The sequence below is a fragment of the Lactuca sativa genome, chromosome 6 (assembly GCF_002870075.4).
Source record: "Lactuca sativa cultivar Salinas chromosome 6, Lsat_Salinas_v11, whole genome shotgun sequence".
In the NCBI taxonomy this organism is placed as follows: domain Eukaryota; kingdom Viridiplantae; phylum Streptophyta; class Magnoliopsida; order Asterales; family Asteraceae; genus Lactuca; species Lactuca sativa.
The window spans coordinates 55,826,225-55,844,700 of NC_056628.2; the positions used below are offsets into that span (position 1 = coordinate 55,826,225).

At 35.7% G+C, this 18,476-nt stretch overlaps 1 protein-coding gene across 1 annotated transcript; it reads left to right on the forward strand.

Moving 5' to 3' along the window:
- Nucleotides 1–333: 333 nt before the first annotated feature.
- Nucleotides 334–2,163, forward strand: LOC111905385 (F-box/LRR-repeat protein At1g67190). Its single transcript, XM_023901082.3, has one exon. It carries the CDS (start codon nucleotides 856–858, stop codon nucleotides 2,125–2,127), a length of 1,272 nt encoding a protein of 423 aa, XP_023756850.1. The 5' UTR covers nucleotides 334–855; the 3' UTR covers nucleotides 2,128–2,163.
- The last annotated feature ends 16,313 nt before the right edge of the window (nucleotides 2,164–18,476 follow it).

Genomic DNA, 18,476 nt, shown 5'->3' on the forward strand with positions numbered 1-18,476 from the left:
GCCAAATATTATTTAAATGTCAAATATTATTTAATCTAATAATAAATGTATATCAATTTCATTAATAGACTTTTCTTTTAATTTCAAAATTACTAAATTAAAGTTTCATTAATTTTTTTTATTTATTTATTTAAATTATTTATTTAAATTTAAAAGAGAAAAAAATACATTTTAATTTTTATAATTTAATTCTCAATTTTCTTATAAATTCAAACTTCTCAAATATTTTGAATTTTATATATATTTTTTTAAATAAACTCATATAATACATGGTCTCAAGTCTAGTAATTAATAATATAACATCTTATTACACATATTTATCTTTATCAATATCATTATCAGTTTCATAGTATTCGAGTATTATTTGACGTTTACCATGCGTAATATTGGACAGATCCTTTAATCCATCTGCACCACCCGTCGCCGATCCCCACCAACTCCGATGTCCGCCGTTCTCCGCCAACCAACTTGCAGAAACACCGATCGCCGCCGCCTGTTGATTATCGCAACCTTACCCTCCAATCTCCATCCATCCTCTCCGGTACCTCTTTCCCCCAATTATTCTGTAGTTTCCAATTGTATATATGGGTTTGTATCTAGTAATCAGGTTAAATACCCTTAACCCACCTATCAAGTTCCCCATTCTTCAATGTGTATCAATAGTTTCTCGTTGAATAGGGTTTTTCGATGTGATCATTATTTATCGAATTGTGTCAATTGTGTAATTCTTATCATTCGGTATGCTAATCTCGAATTATCGAATACTATTGATAATCATAGCTCCTGTTCTTAGCTTCTTCCCATTTTAGAATTAGGGTTCATACTTGATACTTCCTACCCGAGATTATTCTTTCTATGGATCATGTTCCTGTCGAAGTAATCGGCAACATACTCTCCCGTCTCGGGGCAGCCAGAGACGTCGTAATTGCTTCAACGACATGTAAAAAATGGCGAGAAGCTTGTCACCGGCATCTCCATATGCTCTCCTTCAACTCCGACGACTGGCCTGTTTTCCGTGATCTCACAACCAGTAGACTCGAAATACTAATCACCCAAACCATCTTCCAAACCAAAGGATTACAAGGTCTCTCCATTTTAATGGACGACGTCGACGAATTTTCAGCTTCTGCCGTCATCGGGTGGCTGATGTACACAAGAGAAACATTGCGTTGCCTCTTTTACAACGTCCGTACAACTCCAAATGTAAACATTCTCGACATTTGTGGTCGACAAAAGCTCGAACTGTTAGCTCTAGCTCATAATTCAATCACTGGGGTTGAACCAAATTACCAAAGATTCCTTTTTCTGAAATCCCTTTCTCTAAGTTACGTCAGTATTTCATCATTAGATCTGAATCTACTCCTCACAGCTTGCCCCAAGATCGAGTTTTTAGGGCTCATAAGTCCAGAAATCGCCATCACCGATGCTCAAGTAACAGTCGAATTGACGAGTCAGACATTGAAGAAAGTTTACGTGAAAGCCATAAGTTTAGACAAATTCAGTCTAGAAGCCGACACCCTGGAGAAAATACACCTCGAAGATTGCGCATTTGAGCTTTTTGAGCTTTCTGGAAAGGGAACTTTAAAGCAATTCAGAATGCACGATGTAAGTATCTTCCATCTCGACATTTTCGATCCTGTGGATGACCTTGAAGTAGTCGACGTCAGCAATTTCACAGTAATTTGGTCAAAATTCTACCAAATAATCTCAAAATGTTCAAAATTGAAAACCCTTCGTCTCTGGAACGTGGTATTTGATGATGAAGTTGAGTTTGTTGATTTGGAGTCGATTGCTGTGTGTTTTCCGGATTTGAGGTATCTTGCATTGAGTTATGATTTGAGAGATGATTTGAAAGAAGGTGTTCTTCATTATAGCTTGCAGGGTGAATCTGCATTTGAGAATGTGAGTGTTTTGGATCTTGGATGGATGATTCTTGATGAACATTTTGTGGATTGGGTTGAGTGTTTGCTTAGAAGATGTGGGAGATTGAAGAAGTTGATTATTCATGGAGTTGTTTCAGAGTCTAAAACACATGTAGAGTGTCATATGTTGGCAAGTTTTACTTCTTCCATTGTTCAACTTATGAGAAAATACATTCATGTTGATGTTCAGTTTGTATATGAATAATTTTTTTTACCAAAGAGCCCCTTGTTTGTGCTATTAGGTTGTGTGTATGTTTTGGCTCTTGCATTTTGAGTTTGTGTTTGTTAATTGGAATGTGGGTTGACGGGGTGAAAAGGGTATTTTTGTCTTTTTATATATACGGAAGATGTGAACACATGTCTTTAGATGAGAACACATGCCTTTCCCTTTCTTATTTTTTATTTTATGGGGTGCGATAACGGAATTACACATTTTGTTCTGTTGACAACAACGAATTACAATTTTTGTTCTATTGACAACAACGTTATTTCTGGCTTAATCCCAAAAGTCAAAGCTCAAGGAAGACTTGATAACATTTTGAAATGAAATGGTCAAGAAGGGTTAAAAAGTCTCTTGATGTTGTATTATTTGATTATCTTGGTTTTATTGATTGAAAAGGATGGTAATTGTTAAAGAAATAGGAGGGTTGGAAAAAATTCAAGTTTTTTTGGGACTTAGATTAATGCATAATTCTGTCCAAAAGATATCCCTTATTAATGCAAAATAAAGCATACTTATGAATAAGGTGATTAGATGAGTCTTGCTACTAAATAAATTATTATCATTGTCATTTGTCAGTACCCAAGTCATATGGTTAAGAGAAGGGTAAAAAGTAAAATGTAAATAATTCTTCTCACATGTGTTATTGTATATCTTATATTTTTTCACTTGTTTGGTTCTTTAAATTACAATTGTTATTATGTTAAGAGAGTTTTCCTTTGTTAAAACTCATTGAAGACTTGTTTACTTTGTAAAATTAAATGGGTAAGAAAGGTTGAAAGGTCTCTTAAGAAGCTAATATTTAATTACCTTAGTTTATAGATCGAAAAGGATGGTAAAAGTTTGAAAAAATCGGGAGGTATAAAATAATCTCATAATAATATAACTTAATGCCATTGTTAATAGACTTGAATATTAATAGTATGTCTAATACATCTTCTTAATTGGAGGAGTAGGTGGTAAAATTGTTGTGATAATATTTAAGTAAATTTTTTATAAGGACTATTTGATAACAAGAAGATACATGTAATATATAGTACATGTAATGGATAACAAGAAGGTACAAGTAATATATTAATACATGCTCGCCCTTTTGCAACTTGTTTGCGGAGAAAATTGATATCAATTTCAATATTATTGTGAAGAAACTCAATATTACTGGGAAGAAACTCAATAGCTTGTTCCCAACATAATCGATTCTTATTGAATCAAAGAATCATATTGTTTTCACATACTCTTATAAGAAAATTCATCACTACCAACCACCTAAACTACTCTCAATTCTATTCTCACATACTCTTACAAGAAAAATCATCACTACAAACCACCTAAATTACTCTCAATACTATTCTAATCACTCGAGAGTTAATTTGAAACTAAGAACAACCGAATATATGCCTTAAAGGTTACAACAATACACTGAGAAAATATGATAAAAGACAATTTATGTGTATAGTAGTTGAACTGAATAATATTTTTTGACAGAGAGTGCGGTTATATCTTTAAACCCTAATTTATCCGCATCAATTTAACTCCAAATATTATAATATAACCCCTCTGATTATTAGACTTCCTCAATTTGTCCAACAACTTCACAAGTTAGCTCCCATAACCTCCATCTTTTGTATATTGCATCACAATCCTCAATTTCTGATCAAATACTCAACAACCATTATTTCAATAATACTTTTCACTTTAAACTTGCACTAACCATGTAAAGTTAGATCAAGACTTCATGTTTTTTTTTTCCTTTTCAAATTAAAATCGAATAATATTAAAAAATAATAATATTTAGTAACAATTACCATGAAAGAAAACGTTTTTATATCAAGTTGATAAATGGGACATGATAATGAAGTGGTGGTACCAAGGGAAATGTGTATCATGGTGGGTTTGACAACTATATTGAAAGTTTCATCACAATCAAATCCAATTTGTTGACCACGATCATCATAGACAAGGCGTGCCTTGTGTTGTTCAAATGAGGCATCCGAGTTGAACTTATGGCGAATATCCATATGATATTAACCATATATGGGTAGTTCATTGTTGTTGATAATTTGTCTCTAAATTCGAAAAAACAGACTTTATTGGACGCAATTGTGTGTATTTATATTTGGTATATTTGAAGGTTCAAAAATAATAAAGTTGATGTAACGTGTAAAATGAGACAAAGTGATATTGTTGATTCCATCAAAGGATTTTCTTTTCTTTGGTATTCGAATAGGAATATAAAATGCACTATGTATTGGGTTAATTGGTTGCAAAACCCCATGAATATTTTGTAATTGGTTTACTCTAGCATCTTAATAATGCATTTTTTGTTTTTCTTTTTAATATATGGTTGACTATTTCAAATAAAATATTAACCATATATGATTTTGGAACAAAATCTCAAGTATGATTCTCGGTGAGATCTTGGAATTCTTCTTGCATGTCACACTTCCAATGCCCATCAATGGATTTTAAGGACTTCAACCCAAGATGCATACTATCCTTTTTCTATCTATAATGTGATAGGTATGAAGTTCTTTATATTGTTGATTGTGAGCTATTGATTCTAATGGAATTTGTGTAGGTGCTATTCTTGTCATCGTGAGTTATGTACATAGAGTAGTCTGGAATGGTGTGTAGAATATGATAACGCTAAGGGGTATGATCACTACATGTCTACAAGAAAAGTAACATTATATCATCGCAACATCATCTTCACCACATCTTTACAACCACACAACAAACCATTGAAAATTGTTAGGCTAAGAAGTATGGTCACCACCAACCTATTAGAAATGTGATGCCAATTCAGCGCCACATCAGCTCTACTATATGTTCACTACCAAACCACTAGCCATTGGAAATGGTTACCACTCAACATTATTTATCTTTTTATTTTTTTGTTGACATTAGATTAAATGAAAAACATAATTATTAAACATAAAAAATATTTTATTAACAAAAATTACATTAAATTGAAAAAAAACATAATTTATAAAATTAAATAACATTTATAAATAATGCGGTTACCGGTCCACATTATTTATACTTTTTTTTACTTAAATTAAATAAACAAAACATAATTTTTAAAATTATGTACACATATATATATATATATATATATATATATATATATATATATATATATATATATATATATATATATATATATATATATATATTTCAAATTACCAAATCAATTAAACCCCCAAAAAATTACTTCATATGATCAAAACCAAATTTAACTCATATATTAGCCCACTAAAAATAGTCTAGCCTATTTAAATTTAACTAAGCTCATCCTTTTTAATTTAAACCCTATTTCCTACTTTCATACTCACCCATTGCCTCTTTTCTCCTTCTTTTTCTTCTTCTTTGAAGCCCCCCTTATTTCTATAATTATTTTTCCGACGAGCTTCATTCGAGAATTTCCAGCGCCTTGCTTCGTCGACGATGGGCATTTGACCATTTCTAATAAATGTATCTCATTGGTCGTTTGCAAAACTACTCCCTCATTAGTTGTTTTTGCGCGTGGAGCTAGGGGTGTTGATCGGGTAAAATTTTCGGGTTTCAGGTAGAATGGGTCGGGTAGTTCGGGTATTTCCTTAAAATAATAATACAAAATACCCGACCTATATTGAAATTTGGGTTCTCGGGTTTTGGGTATTCGGGTTTTAGGTTGGGTTGGGTATTTTCGGGTATACCGGAAAATTATTTAAGTGTCACCTATTGATTTTTTTTAAATTCTTTTTTGCATTTCAGTTGCTTTAATAAAAAATTGGGTAACAAAATATTTCATACAATTAACAAGTACATATACGATAACAATATAAGTTATTATAATATGTTATGTGATTTTTGTATTCCATTTCAAATTTTGATAAAAAAAAACAGTTTATAGAGTACATGATCAAATTTGGATTAACCAAACATGTTACATGATTTAATGCAAAAGATGAGTACATAAAAGGTATAAATAAAAAAATTTAGCATGTTATCTAAATTTCAAGGACCAATTATATAGCTATATTTCAATTCACAAAGAAAAATGACAAAAAACAAACATGTGCATAGTTGAAAAAAAGAAACATATCCCTAGTGCAAAAAGAAAATGAAGGGGAATCTAACATCTTATCCATTTTCATTATATTTGTTGTAACATTTTGTTCAAAACTTCATTTCATTTTCAACATTTTCTTTTGAATTTATTATATACCGTTCAAATAACGAAGCCATATAACATTTGGTTTAAACTATAAGGAACACTAATTATGTAAAATAATGATACAGTTTTAATAGTTATTATAACTAGTATATTAATTAGTTCTTTTTTCTAAATCGGGTGTTCGGGTATACCCAAATTTTTGTAAACCTACCCAATACCCGACCTATTTAAATATCGGGTTACCTGATTACCCAAATTTTCAAACCCGAAACCCGATTTACCTTACCCGATCTACCTGAATTCAAAATGGGTGAGGTCGGGTAATCGGGTATTTTCAACAAGCCTACATGGAGCCAGTCATGCCACAACACGCCCAGGCTCCTTGGAGGCGGTGTTCATGCGTGGATAAAGGTGATATGTTGGATGTCACACGTGCTTTCCTCTCCCATAGCGGATAGCCTTACCACTCCACCTCATTATATTATTTATTTATTTATTTTGATATTACATTAAATAAAAAACATACTTTTTAAAAACTAAATAAATATTTTACTAATAAAAGTAAAAAATTACATTATAAAAAACCTACATTACAAACTAAAAAATTAAAACTTAGAAATTTAAACTTACATTACAAATAAAAAACATACAAATTAAAAACTCCATAGATAAATAAAAACATAGAAACTAATCGCTATATTTTTCTTAGACATTGCATTGAATTTTTTAAAATGTTTCTAGATTTTCCGAAGCGATATCCGGTTGATAATATGGGTTCAAAATTTTAAGACCATTAAGTGCTAATTTTTTGGTAAGAGATTTCTTCGTACTTTCTATTTTTTCGAGAAAAGGTAGATTTTTGTCCATTTTCCCGAAAGTACTTATTCGATACTTCTTTTTCCAGATTATGATGTCGCATGTTTAGCTTTGTCATTTCCCGTCGGTCGAAGAAGGTGGATTTTCAGTTGGCCCTTCCCCTCGGTGTCCTTCAAGTCACCACTGAGGTCAAGGCCAAAACTAACATTTGACTCAGATGTTTTCAGCCTTTTATTTGAGTCGGTGGTTGATTCAGAACACATCTACGGATGAAGAACCAATTTTGGACCAGTATGACAAACTTGCCACACTTTTTGCTGGCTTAACGATTACCGCCATTGGTTAGCTAGAATTGATAGCATGCGGTTGATAACATATTGAAATCGTTGCTCCAACTTTTGTGCATATTTTTAATATTTTCAAAAGACAAAATTGCAAGAATGGTCCCTGTTGTATGTCGAAACTAGCAACTTTGGTCCAAAATGAGTTTGGCTCACAAGGATGGTCCAATAGTTTCGTTTTGTTGCGAGTTTAGTCCAAAAATTTTATAACTTTTTATAATGACGAATTTAACCTTGGTATTCCCCCTTTTTCAATTATTTTATTACATAAATCAAAAAAAGAAAAGAAAAAAAAATCTCTTTGTCTCTCTCTCTCTCTCTCTCTCTCTCTCTCTCTTTCTCTCTCTCTCTCCTCGACCTCCCTTTCATCTCCAACTCATCTATCTCCCTCGTTTCTCACTTCTCTGGCGAAGAGAGCCACCACAGTCGACTGTGGTAGCTCCTCCACCTCCCCCTGTCGTGACCCACCACTATCCAACATCCTAAATCCAAATCCACAATGGGTGTTATTCGTTCTTGATTTGGATCTGAAATAAAACCCAAATCCAAAAGTTGAAGGTAGGTATGTTCTTGGTTCCAAATTTGAAACGAAGATGAAGAAGGGTAGATCTAAAACAAAATCCACGCACAAAACCTTACCTGAAACGAAAACCCACCATCGATTCGAAGAGAAACGAAAACCCACCATTGATTTTGGATCTGAAATAAATCATTACACTTGTTGCCTCCTATTTTTCTTTCCTTCCGGCGAGAATGAAGAGAAAGGAAGATGGTGGTCGGAGGGAGTGGCAACATTTGGTGGCGGGAACTCACAACAGTAGCGGTGGCAGCAAGCTGTTTAGGTGGCAGAGCGACGAGAGGAGCTGGGTTTCCTCCTTAGCGGTGTAGTATGACTGGAGAGAGGTAATGAGGGTGGTGAGGTCATGTATGGTGGTGAGAGGTGGCGTTGAGCGACTAGGACGGGCGGAACAAGGCTGGCAGTCGACGAGTCTCCTTCTCTCGTCATCGTTGTAGATTCAAAGGGGGGATGGATGGAGAAAGTCGGAAAAGGCAGTGGTGGTGTTGTGACAGGCGAAGAGGTGGTGGATGTTCACGGTGGTCACAACAGCAACACCACCGGTGTCAAAAGCACTGGTGCTCCATTCTTTGTCTGTGAAACAGGGACGAAAGGAAGAAAGGAGATGAATCAGAGAGAGAGAGAGAGAGAGATTTTATTTTTAGTTGTTTTTTAACTGTTGTAATAAAAGAAAATTGGAAAATAAAATAATAAGGGGCAAATCAGTCATTATAAATAGTTATAACATTTTTGGACTAAACTCGCAACAAAACAAAACTATTGGACCATCCTTGCGAGCCAAACCCATTTTGGACCAAAGTTGCTAGTTTTGACATACCATAGGGACCATTCTTGCAATTTTGTATTTTCAAAAACACCATTAAATTAGGTGCAAGCCGCTCGTAGGTTACACCATTTTCTGTTGACCGCATCGTACGCCCGTATGAGCACTTTTCCATTTCCACATGAAAGTTGTGTAAAACACGATTCCAAAAACTTTCTCCAGATTGCGGGTTGCATGTTTTTTTGTCTTCCGATATAGATATCCATGTTTTTGCTAACGCCATTTCCTTTTGTTCGGTCCAATCCCGACTACCTTTATTAGCATTTTCTTTCCTTTGTCTTCTTCTAGGTGATGGTTGAGTTTCTTGAACCCTTTCGTCGTTGCCATCATCGAGGTTTGTAGTTTGAGTTTGATAAAATGGGACTTGAGTTTAGGGTTGAGATAGTTGTGCTTGAAATTGTTAAGGTTGAGATGATTGTTATTGAAAACCTTGGAATTCAGAATGATGGAATTGTAGTGATATAGGTTGTTGGTAGTAATTTGTGTCATGTAGATGGTTGGTGAATAAAGGTTCTTGCTGAATTGACGAGATTAAAATATGCATATATCTACCAACATGCACAAATGGATCATTTGGGGGTGTTTGCGGTGTTTGAAGTGGTTGGAGTATTTTGATTTTAATTCATAACTTAATGAAAAATATGAAAGTATAGAAAGAAATGGATAGGAGTGAGCATTTGGACCGGTGGACCGGACCGGACCGTTTTTTTTACCCCTGGGGCGGTTCTTGGTTCTAGGAATCCATCAAAACCGGTCCGGTTTTTTTCCCGGTCCAGTCCGGTTTTTACCGGGTTTAAAACCGTTAGACCCAATTTAAAAAAAAATTGTAATCTGTGAAAATTTTTAAACAACCATAACTCATTCGTTTTAAATCGGATTGACACGCGGTTTTTTCCAACGTCTAATTTACAGTTTGTAGATGAATTTACACTATAATTTTGTTGATTTTGGTATTATATTCAATGAGTTACAATCTTTCAAAGTTGAGCTATCAAAGCTGAAAAATTTCAGCTTTTCAGCAGGATTTTTAATTTTTATTTTTTTGTAATTTGTAAAATTTTTTAAACATCCATAACGATCATTCGTTTTAAGTCAGATTGACCTGCAGTTTTTCCAACATTTAGTTTACAGTTTGTAGATTGTTAGACACTCATAGGTCTCTCATACGTTTCCATTCTTTAATGTGATTTTTCATCTTCTTGTACTTTTCCTTATTCTCTAAGGGTTATATATGTAAATTATTCTTATTATAAAATGCTTGCTTTTCCACCGTATTTGGTATGGAGACTCTTTCTGTCATGGTGTCATTTGCCTAAAGATCCTATTTTTTTCTCATTTCCTTCTCTGCACGTTTTCTTTTTCTCTCTTCTAATCCATGGAAGGTTCCGCCTCTGCCGATACTCTCCTCCCCATTAACACTCTTATGCATCTCATTACTATTCGCCTTTCCCCCTCAAACTATTTGTTATGGAAGAGTTAACTTATTCCTCTCCTCACACATCAAAATTTGATGGGTCACGTTGACGACACCTCCTGTGCTCCACCCTCAGAGCTCCTCGTTGATGACAAATCCTCACCAAATCCGGCGTACTCGGTATGGCTTGCTGCTGATCAGCGCACCGTTATCATCCTCCATGCCTCTCTCACTGAAGAGCATTCTCTGAAATTATTGGGCTGGACACAGCTCGACAAATATGGGTTGCCCTTGAGACCGCCTACAACAACTCTTCTATCGAGCGCATTCAAAACCTATGCGATCAGCTCTGCCAACTGTCTAAAGGCGCCTCTACTGTTACTAATTATGGTCGTAAATTTAAGACCATTTGTGATCAGCTATCGACGATTGGTTATCCTGTCGAAGAATATGATAAGGTTCATTGGTTTTTGTGTGGCCTTGGCGGATCCTTTGAAACTTTTTCAACTGCTACTCGAGCCTCTCGGTCACCCCTTCTCTTTCGGGATCTTCTTGCGCAGGCAGAGGGGCACAAATTGTTTCTCAAGTCCATTCATGGGTCCATCGCCCCACCTGTTGTGTTTACCGCTCTGTCTCGTGATACTATCTCTAACAGGGGTCGTGGTGGTCGATCCTCCTGTGGCGGTCGGGGACGTGGTCGCCGTCCTCCGCACTGTCAATTGTGTCGTACAAACGGTCATTATGCTAATGCCTACCCTCGTCTTGCCACCTATGCCACCCATGCTCCCGCCTCTGATGCTGATCTCGCCAAAGCTTTTCATGCCCAATGTCATGTTTCTTCTGCCGGACTGGATTGATATGTTGATTCCGGTGCGACGGACCATATGACATCTACTTCTTCGTCGGTGACTCAACCCGCACCCTATTCAGGCACCAACCAGGTTACTTTTAGGAATGGTCAGGTTCTTCCCATCTCACATGTTGGCGACTCCTCTTTTAATAATAATATTAGGCTTCAGGATGTATTGGTCATTCCTAAGATTACCAAAAATCTTTTATCCGTTAGTAAATTAACCATCGATAATAATTTGGATGTTTTGTTTTCTCAACCTTATTTCTACATTCAGGATCGATCAACGCGACAAGTTCTCGCTCAAGGTCGGTGTGAACGTGGCTTATATGTTCTCTCTACCAGTCCTCGGGCGTTCTTTGCCTCCACCAAGTCAAAGTTGAAGGTGTCCTTTGAATTGTGGCACTCTCGGTTAGGACATGTGTCCGTTGACACCATTTTACTTTTAAATAAACAGGTCCATTTGTCCGCGGAGCCTGTTTAAGCCCATAGAGAGCTTTGTTTAGACGACACACATGATGAGGTAAAGTTGGATCCTGAAAGCCCGGTGGTTGCTCCATGTATACCAGCTCATGCAACTCACCATTAAGAAAAGCATTGTTAACATCAAGTTGGTGGAGTTTCCAGTTGTTAAGAACCGCTAGTGAGAGCACAATTCGAACAGTAGAGGCCTTAACCACCGGACTGAAATATTTCAACTTTTATACCAAACAGCATTGTTAACATCAAGTTGGCATGTGTCATAGATGAATTTAGAGTATAATTTTGTTGATTTTGGTATTATATTCAGTGAGTTACAATCCTTCAAAGTTGACCTATCAAAGCTGAAATATTTCAACTTTTTAACTATTATTTTAGACTATAATTCTGAATTAAATGTATTTTTGACAGATAAATCATATGAAATGGATCTTGGTGAACTTGATTTATATGTTAGTTGCTTTTATTTGGAAAATTAATTTTGCAAGTTATAATATTATAACATCAAGGTAGATTAGTTATGTATAAACGGAAATGTAATCATTTTTACAAGTTGTATCGTATCAAACCCAATAACATATTTATTTTAACGAGTTCTATCAAACCCAAAAACTTATTTTAACGACTTGTACTCTATGCAATTAAAGTTGTACCAGTCCAAAGGGGTCCAAGAATCGGAAAACCCGGAACTGGACCTGGATCCGGACCCGGACACGAACACGGACACGGACACGACTCATCCGGTCCGGTCCACGGTCCATAATATTCTCTATAACCGGTCCGGTTCGGTCCAAATGCTCACTCCTAGAAATGGATGTGTTTGTAGTGTGAAATGTATATAAAACTGTTGGTATTTATAGGTAAACGTGTTATGGTTTAAATATAAAAAATTAATAATTTTTTTATATACCAATGGATATATAGCAACGGTCAAATATATGACCATTTCCTCCCACCAACACTAAAAAAGTCGGAATCGGTGTATTGCTCGTTGATGATAGCCTTGCTGAGTGCAAGTGCTATCTTAGATCCGCTTCTGTCTTCATCCGTGATATGCTTAGTTCCACAACATGCCTACGCCTTATTGGGTGGTGTTCACGACTAGGAATAACTGTTGGTGATTTTAGTGTCACCATGTCATTTTAAGTAACTGGAACCAACATGTGAGCTAAGGGGCTTCATGATTTGTACTCTAATATATGTACGGGGTTGTGCGGAGTGCACGCATGTATAAGATCGAATCAGAAGCCGGTTCAACGACTAGTCGGGGGTCCGGGGGCAGCGCCCCTTTGGTGGGGTCTAGGGGCAGCGCCCCTAGCGGGGTCCAAAGGGCAGAGCCCCCGCGGGGTTTGGGGTAGCGCCCCAAAACCTCACCGAATTTTACATATGGGAACATAATGGAAAATTCAATTTCTTGAGGGTGATTATGGTAAAACTAACGAAACTCGTTAGTTTTTGGTAACCCTAAATCCTCATTAAATCCGGATTACCCTAATGAAACCCTAATTGTGTTTAATATATAAACAACTCTTCCTCTACAGAAGTGGGTTACGATCTTAAGCTCTCGTTTTCATCAGACTTTCACAGAATCCTCTAGCATATTGACTTACATCTTCTGTGCCTAGAAATGTAAGTATCCACTTGGATTATCCTAGACTGAATTTCTTATAACCCAGACATATGGTAGAAATATCAGTTCGGAAAGTGATATCACGATCCAAGTTGGTATCCAGATCTCCACCACAAACCCTAAATTTCCCAGCAATAACCTCCAACTCAGATTTCACATGTGGGGATACTGATTATACCATGTCCATGCTAGATAGCCTAATTGAATAAGGAATGTGTAAAGGGAGATTGATTTCCATGATGGGTTAGGGTTCAAGATGTATCAACAAAGTGATTGTTGATGATGAGTAAGTGGGAAGAAAGATTAGAAAGACAAGAAATTGTGAAACAAACCTTTGTGAATTGATGGTTGATGAGATCGATGACAACGAGTAGTGGCTAAGGTAGAAAGATAAGAGGAGGGGGGATACTGTTGATCTAAAATGTCGATTTTGAACTTTTTTTTCATTATTATTATATTTTAACAAACCTATGTATGCAATTGGTAATTTTTTTTATGTCATTGTTTTGTTAATACTCAAATCAAAATCAAAACAAGAGTAACGCCTAACCTATGATCCCCTGTATCGACAACTTTATTTCAAAGACTAATTGAATTTTCAATCAATTAGCTAAACTATATTATTCCAACAACTCTTTATATCGTTTAGCCAAAAACACTTTGATATGATAATATAATAACTAAAAAACAAATAAGTCATTTTACACCCATTTAACAGCCAATATGAGGGATGAAAAAAGTTAGAACGTCTTTAAGGGAAGGAAAATATTAAAGACTTCTATAAGGAACATAATCCATAATATCGACAATGTTTATAATATACTCTATACATAATATTTGTTTTGACAAAGATAAACTATTCTAAAAAGTATTGAGGTAGCCTAATTTCTCAACTAACTACAGAGATAAAGAGGACAAGGAGCTTTTTAAATTATTCAAATGCTTATTTTTGTCCAATTTTAAATTTTGTATTATAAAGTTATCAATAATTTATTGCATATATTTTAATGTTATAATTTTAATATTTTTTATTTATTAAAAATGATATTTATATTGCTAGTTGCATTAAGCGAGTGTCGTGATTAAATGTAACACCGACTCATGAGTTATAAAATAATATTACTGTCATTTTTTAATAAATTCTATAGACGGGATATTCTTTATTAAATTTGAACTTATCTACTAGCCTTTTATTTTATAAAAAAACAGCGAAAATATTTATAAATGAAATATGTGGTTTTTAAAAAAATCGAATTCAGTCGTGAACTTATTTTTGTCTTCAAGGATGATCTATGAGGTTTGAAAACTTTTAATGAATGGTTCTTTTGGGTCACTTTGTAAAAATGGACCCGTTAATTGCACTTACTTGCAAAGCATGTAAGGATAAATTTGTCATTTCACTTAATGCTCTCGTCTTTATATGCTCGCAACGACCAGAATTTATGAACCGTCTTCTTCTTCCTCTTAAATAATTCTTCCCATGTGTCAAACTCAAGAAAATAATGGTTTGCATGTGTAGAGCTCAAGCAATGAAGGTGACAATTTTCGAGTTGTTCAAGGTTTAGTGGGAGATGTGTGTTTTTTGGTGGGTTGACCCTCCAATGTGTCCTAGGGAAGTGGTGGTGATTTTGCTTAGAGTCATGAATATACTTTAAGATATGACATGAGTCCTACATTTTGAAGTGTTAAAAGATGAAGCTGCTCATACTTGTTTCATGGGTGTATTTTGTTTGATATTATTACACCCATTAATTTTTAGATTTTTTATTTTAATTTTCCTTTATGTTGGTAGTTTGATTTCATGTTGAACCTTGTTGTACAATTTGCAAACATGCTATAGTTTTGTTGGTTGGAAAGGAAAGGTGTTCTGGCTACATTTTGTGATGCAAATGTTTATATATGTATGAAGGCAAGTTGTATATATGAAAATCAAGGTAATTCAATGGTAAATTTGTATTTATGTGTGTTGACCAAATTTTGGATGATTAAATACATTAAGAAACACTACATTATACAAAGTCACTAAATATAATAACATATTACCAAAACCTATTAAACAAATGACAATGTAAAATTGAAAACAAAAAATGATTACTTCAAAAATAAAATAAAACACATATTGATTACTATTGTGTTTAGATATGAGTTGTTTAAAAGAAACAATGATGATGAAAATACGTCATCAATATCACTATACTTAAGAGGTCAAATCATGTTTTTTTTTTATCTACCTTAAGAAATCAATCAATTAAATGCAAGTAACCATACAACCATACACATCACTCCTATTTAACACAGTCTATGCAACATCCTCACTTACACCACCCTTTCAACGACCTCTTCCAAAACCTACGCCTTCAACACGAACAACGAACAACTAGAAGCTTTCATCAAAAACTAACTCCGCCAAGAAGACCTCAAGCAAGATATGAAAATCATGATTGAAAACCTCCTTCAACAATATCAGATTCCCAACAACAGTCTCACGGTTGCTTGCAACAAAATACATAAGGAGTTCGACATTAGAGAAGAAGAAATAGACTTTGTAAAAGATTGATTTGTATTAAAAATGTGTATTAACGTGATTACAGAGGAATATATATATATATATATATATATATATATAATAGACATATTTACACTCTAACCCTCTAGAATCTAATATTACCCCCCCCCCCCCCCCCCCCCCACAAGCTAAGGCCAGGGAGCGACCTGTAGCTTGGACCGAAAAAAGAGAAATCGATGTGAAGGTAGAGGCTTGGTAAATATGTCTAGGATCTAATCATTTATGGAGATAAACTAAACCGACTGTTTTCCTTGGGCAACTTTTTCCCGAACAAAGTGAAAATCAACCTCAACATGTTTAGTGCGTGCGTGAAAAACATGATTGGTTGATAAATATGTTGCACCTAGATTGTCACACCACAAGGTTGGAACAGACCGAGTGGGGACCCGAAGTTCATGCAATAAAGTTTGAAGCCATGTGAGCTCAACAATTGTATCGGCTAAGGCTTTGTATTCAGACTCTGTAGATGACCGAGAGACCATCTTTTGTTTTCAGGCTGACCACAAGACAAGGTTAGACCCAAGATATATATATCATATCCCCTAGTGGATTTGCGGTCATCCGGGCAACCAGTCCAATCAGAATCGGAGAAGGCACTAAGAGAATTAAAAGTTGCATTGGTGTAAGCATGTAGGAGTGTACCAGAGTCTTGTTTAATCAAAGGCCCATATGCAACCGTGCCAATTAAGTATCATAATATTCGTATGAATGTCGCCCAATGATTTTGAGTTGGAGAATGCATAAACTGGCATACCTTGTTAACTGTAAAGGAAATATCTGGACGTGAAAGAGTCACATACTGAAGTGTACCTACTGTCTGGCGATATTTGACAGGGTCGTCAAAGTGAGGGTTATCTCCAAGAGCAGGATTAGAATTAGTAGTGATGGGTGACGACACTGGTTTGGCGTTGGATAAGCCAGCTCGTTCAAGAAGCTCAAGAATATATTTTTTTGGGACAAAATCATGTTTCATAATTTCAATTCCCAAAAAGTATGACAGTGGCCCTAAGTCTTTAATAGCAAAGGTTCGACTAAGACTTTGAACGACGCGGTCAATGGCAATCGTACTATTTCCCGTTATGATAATGTCATCAACGTAGACCAGCATGTACAAAAGAACACCTTAGTAGATAAATAATGATGGGTCGGTTTTAGAGCCATGAAATCTGAGAGCATGAAGAGCGGTGGACAATTGATGAAACCAGTCCATATAAGGATTTATGAAGAAGACAAACATGATTAGGCTTTGTGGGATCAACAAATCTGGGAGGTTGTTGCAAATAGACCGTCTCGGTAAGATTTCCATGTAAAAAGGCGTTTTGTACGTCAAGTTGTCACATGGGCAATTTTTGTGCAACCGCCAAGGAAAGAACAACCCGAATGGTAGTGGATTTGATAACAGGGCTATAAGTTTGTTGAGAGTCAATACCCTGTTGCTGAAGAAACCCTTTAGCAACCAGGCGCACTTTATAACGCTTAATAAGCTTAGTTTGGTACCTTTTGAGTTTGTAGACCCATTTGTAGTCAACAACATTAGAATTTGGAACACGAGGAACTAAAGACCAAGTACCATTTCGTGAAAGAGCCAAATATTCCTCTGCCATGGCTTGGCGCCATTGAGGGTGTTTGTTAGCAGTAGTAAAGGTGGCCTGTTCGGTTTCAAGATAGGAGATGTGGGTGTGGTAGGAATCTTACCATAGGATGTGACATTATAAGGTTTAGTGGGTTTAGGATTAGGGCAAATGTTGGAGGGTCGAGAATTGGTGGGGGTTTGGGTAGAAGAAGGTACGTATGGATGGGATGGGGTAAGGGTATTGGGGCATCTATGATAGGTATATAAAAGAGGGGGTCGAGCTGGAGATGGTGGTGCTTAAGGTGGTGCGGAGTTAGGTGTTGTAGATGGCAGTGTATTTGTTGATATGGCGGTATCAAGAGTAGGTTAAGATGATATGTAGGGATTTGGAGTGGGTAAGATGGGGTCGGTAGGGGCAATATTTTCTTTACGGGAAGGATTGTTTGTGGAAGGAAAAATCTGGTTTGTGATTAAACACGTGTTCAAAATGTGAGATGTTGGAATTTGTTTGAGATGGCATTCGATTAATGAGATAAATGGTTGTGTCAAAAGCAAAATGCCAAAAATATTGTGGAACACGAGATTAAGAAAGTAAAGTAAGACCAGTTTCAACCACATGACAGTGACGTCGCTCAACAAGTCCATTTTGTTCACTCGTGTGCGGGTTTGAAAGATGATGAGCAATACCAAGGGATGAGAAAAGATGAGAAAATTCTGAAATTCACCTCACCAGTCCATTTGAATGGACTTTAATTTGGTTTGGAATTGTCGTTTGTGACAACCGTCAATTTCCGGTTAAGTTAAAGTCAAATAAAGTCAACAAGTCAAATCGGTTAACTCAACTAACCCTTGTGTACTAAGGCTTACGTTAGGTGATTACTATACAACTCACTATTCTAATGAGAAATCATAAATTGAAAAGTCTGTACATCTAGAATTCCTTAACCTAAAACTGTGGTAAGTAACGAACCAAACCGATAAAACAATGTTGCATACTCATCGGGAGTGTGTAAGATCCTTAAACATGGATTAACAGGGCTTACAGACCTTGCGTTGCGGAGCCAAGCACTCAAAAAGTTCACAAAAGAAACCTCTCCACGTATGT

Excerpts from the sequence above, each read along its gene's own strand:
- LOC111905385 (XM_023901082.3), top strand. The coding sequence starts at position 856 with ATGGATCATGTTCCTGTCGAAGTAATCGGCAACATACTCTCCCGTCTC.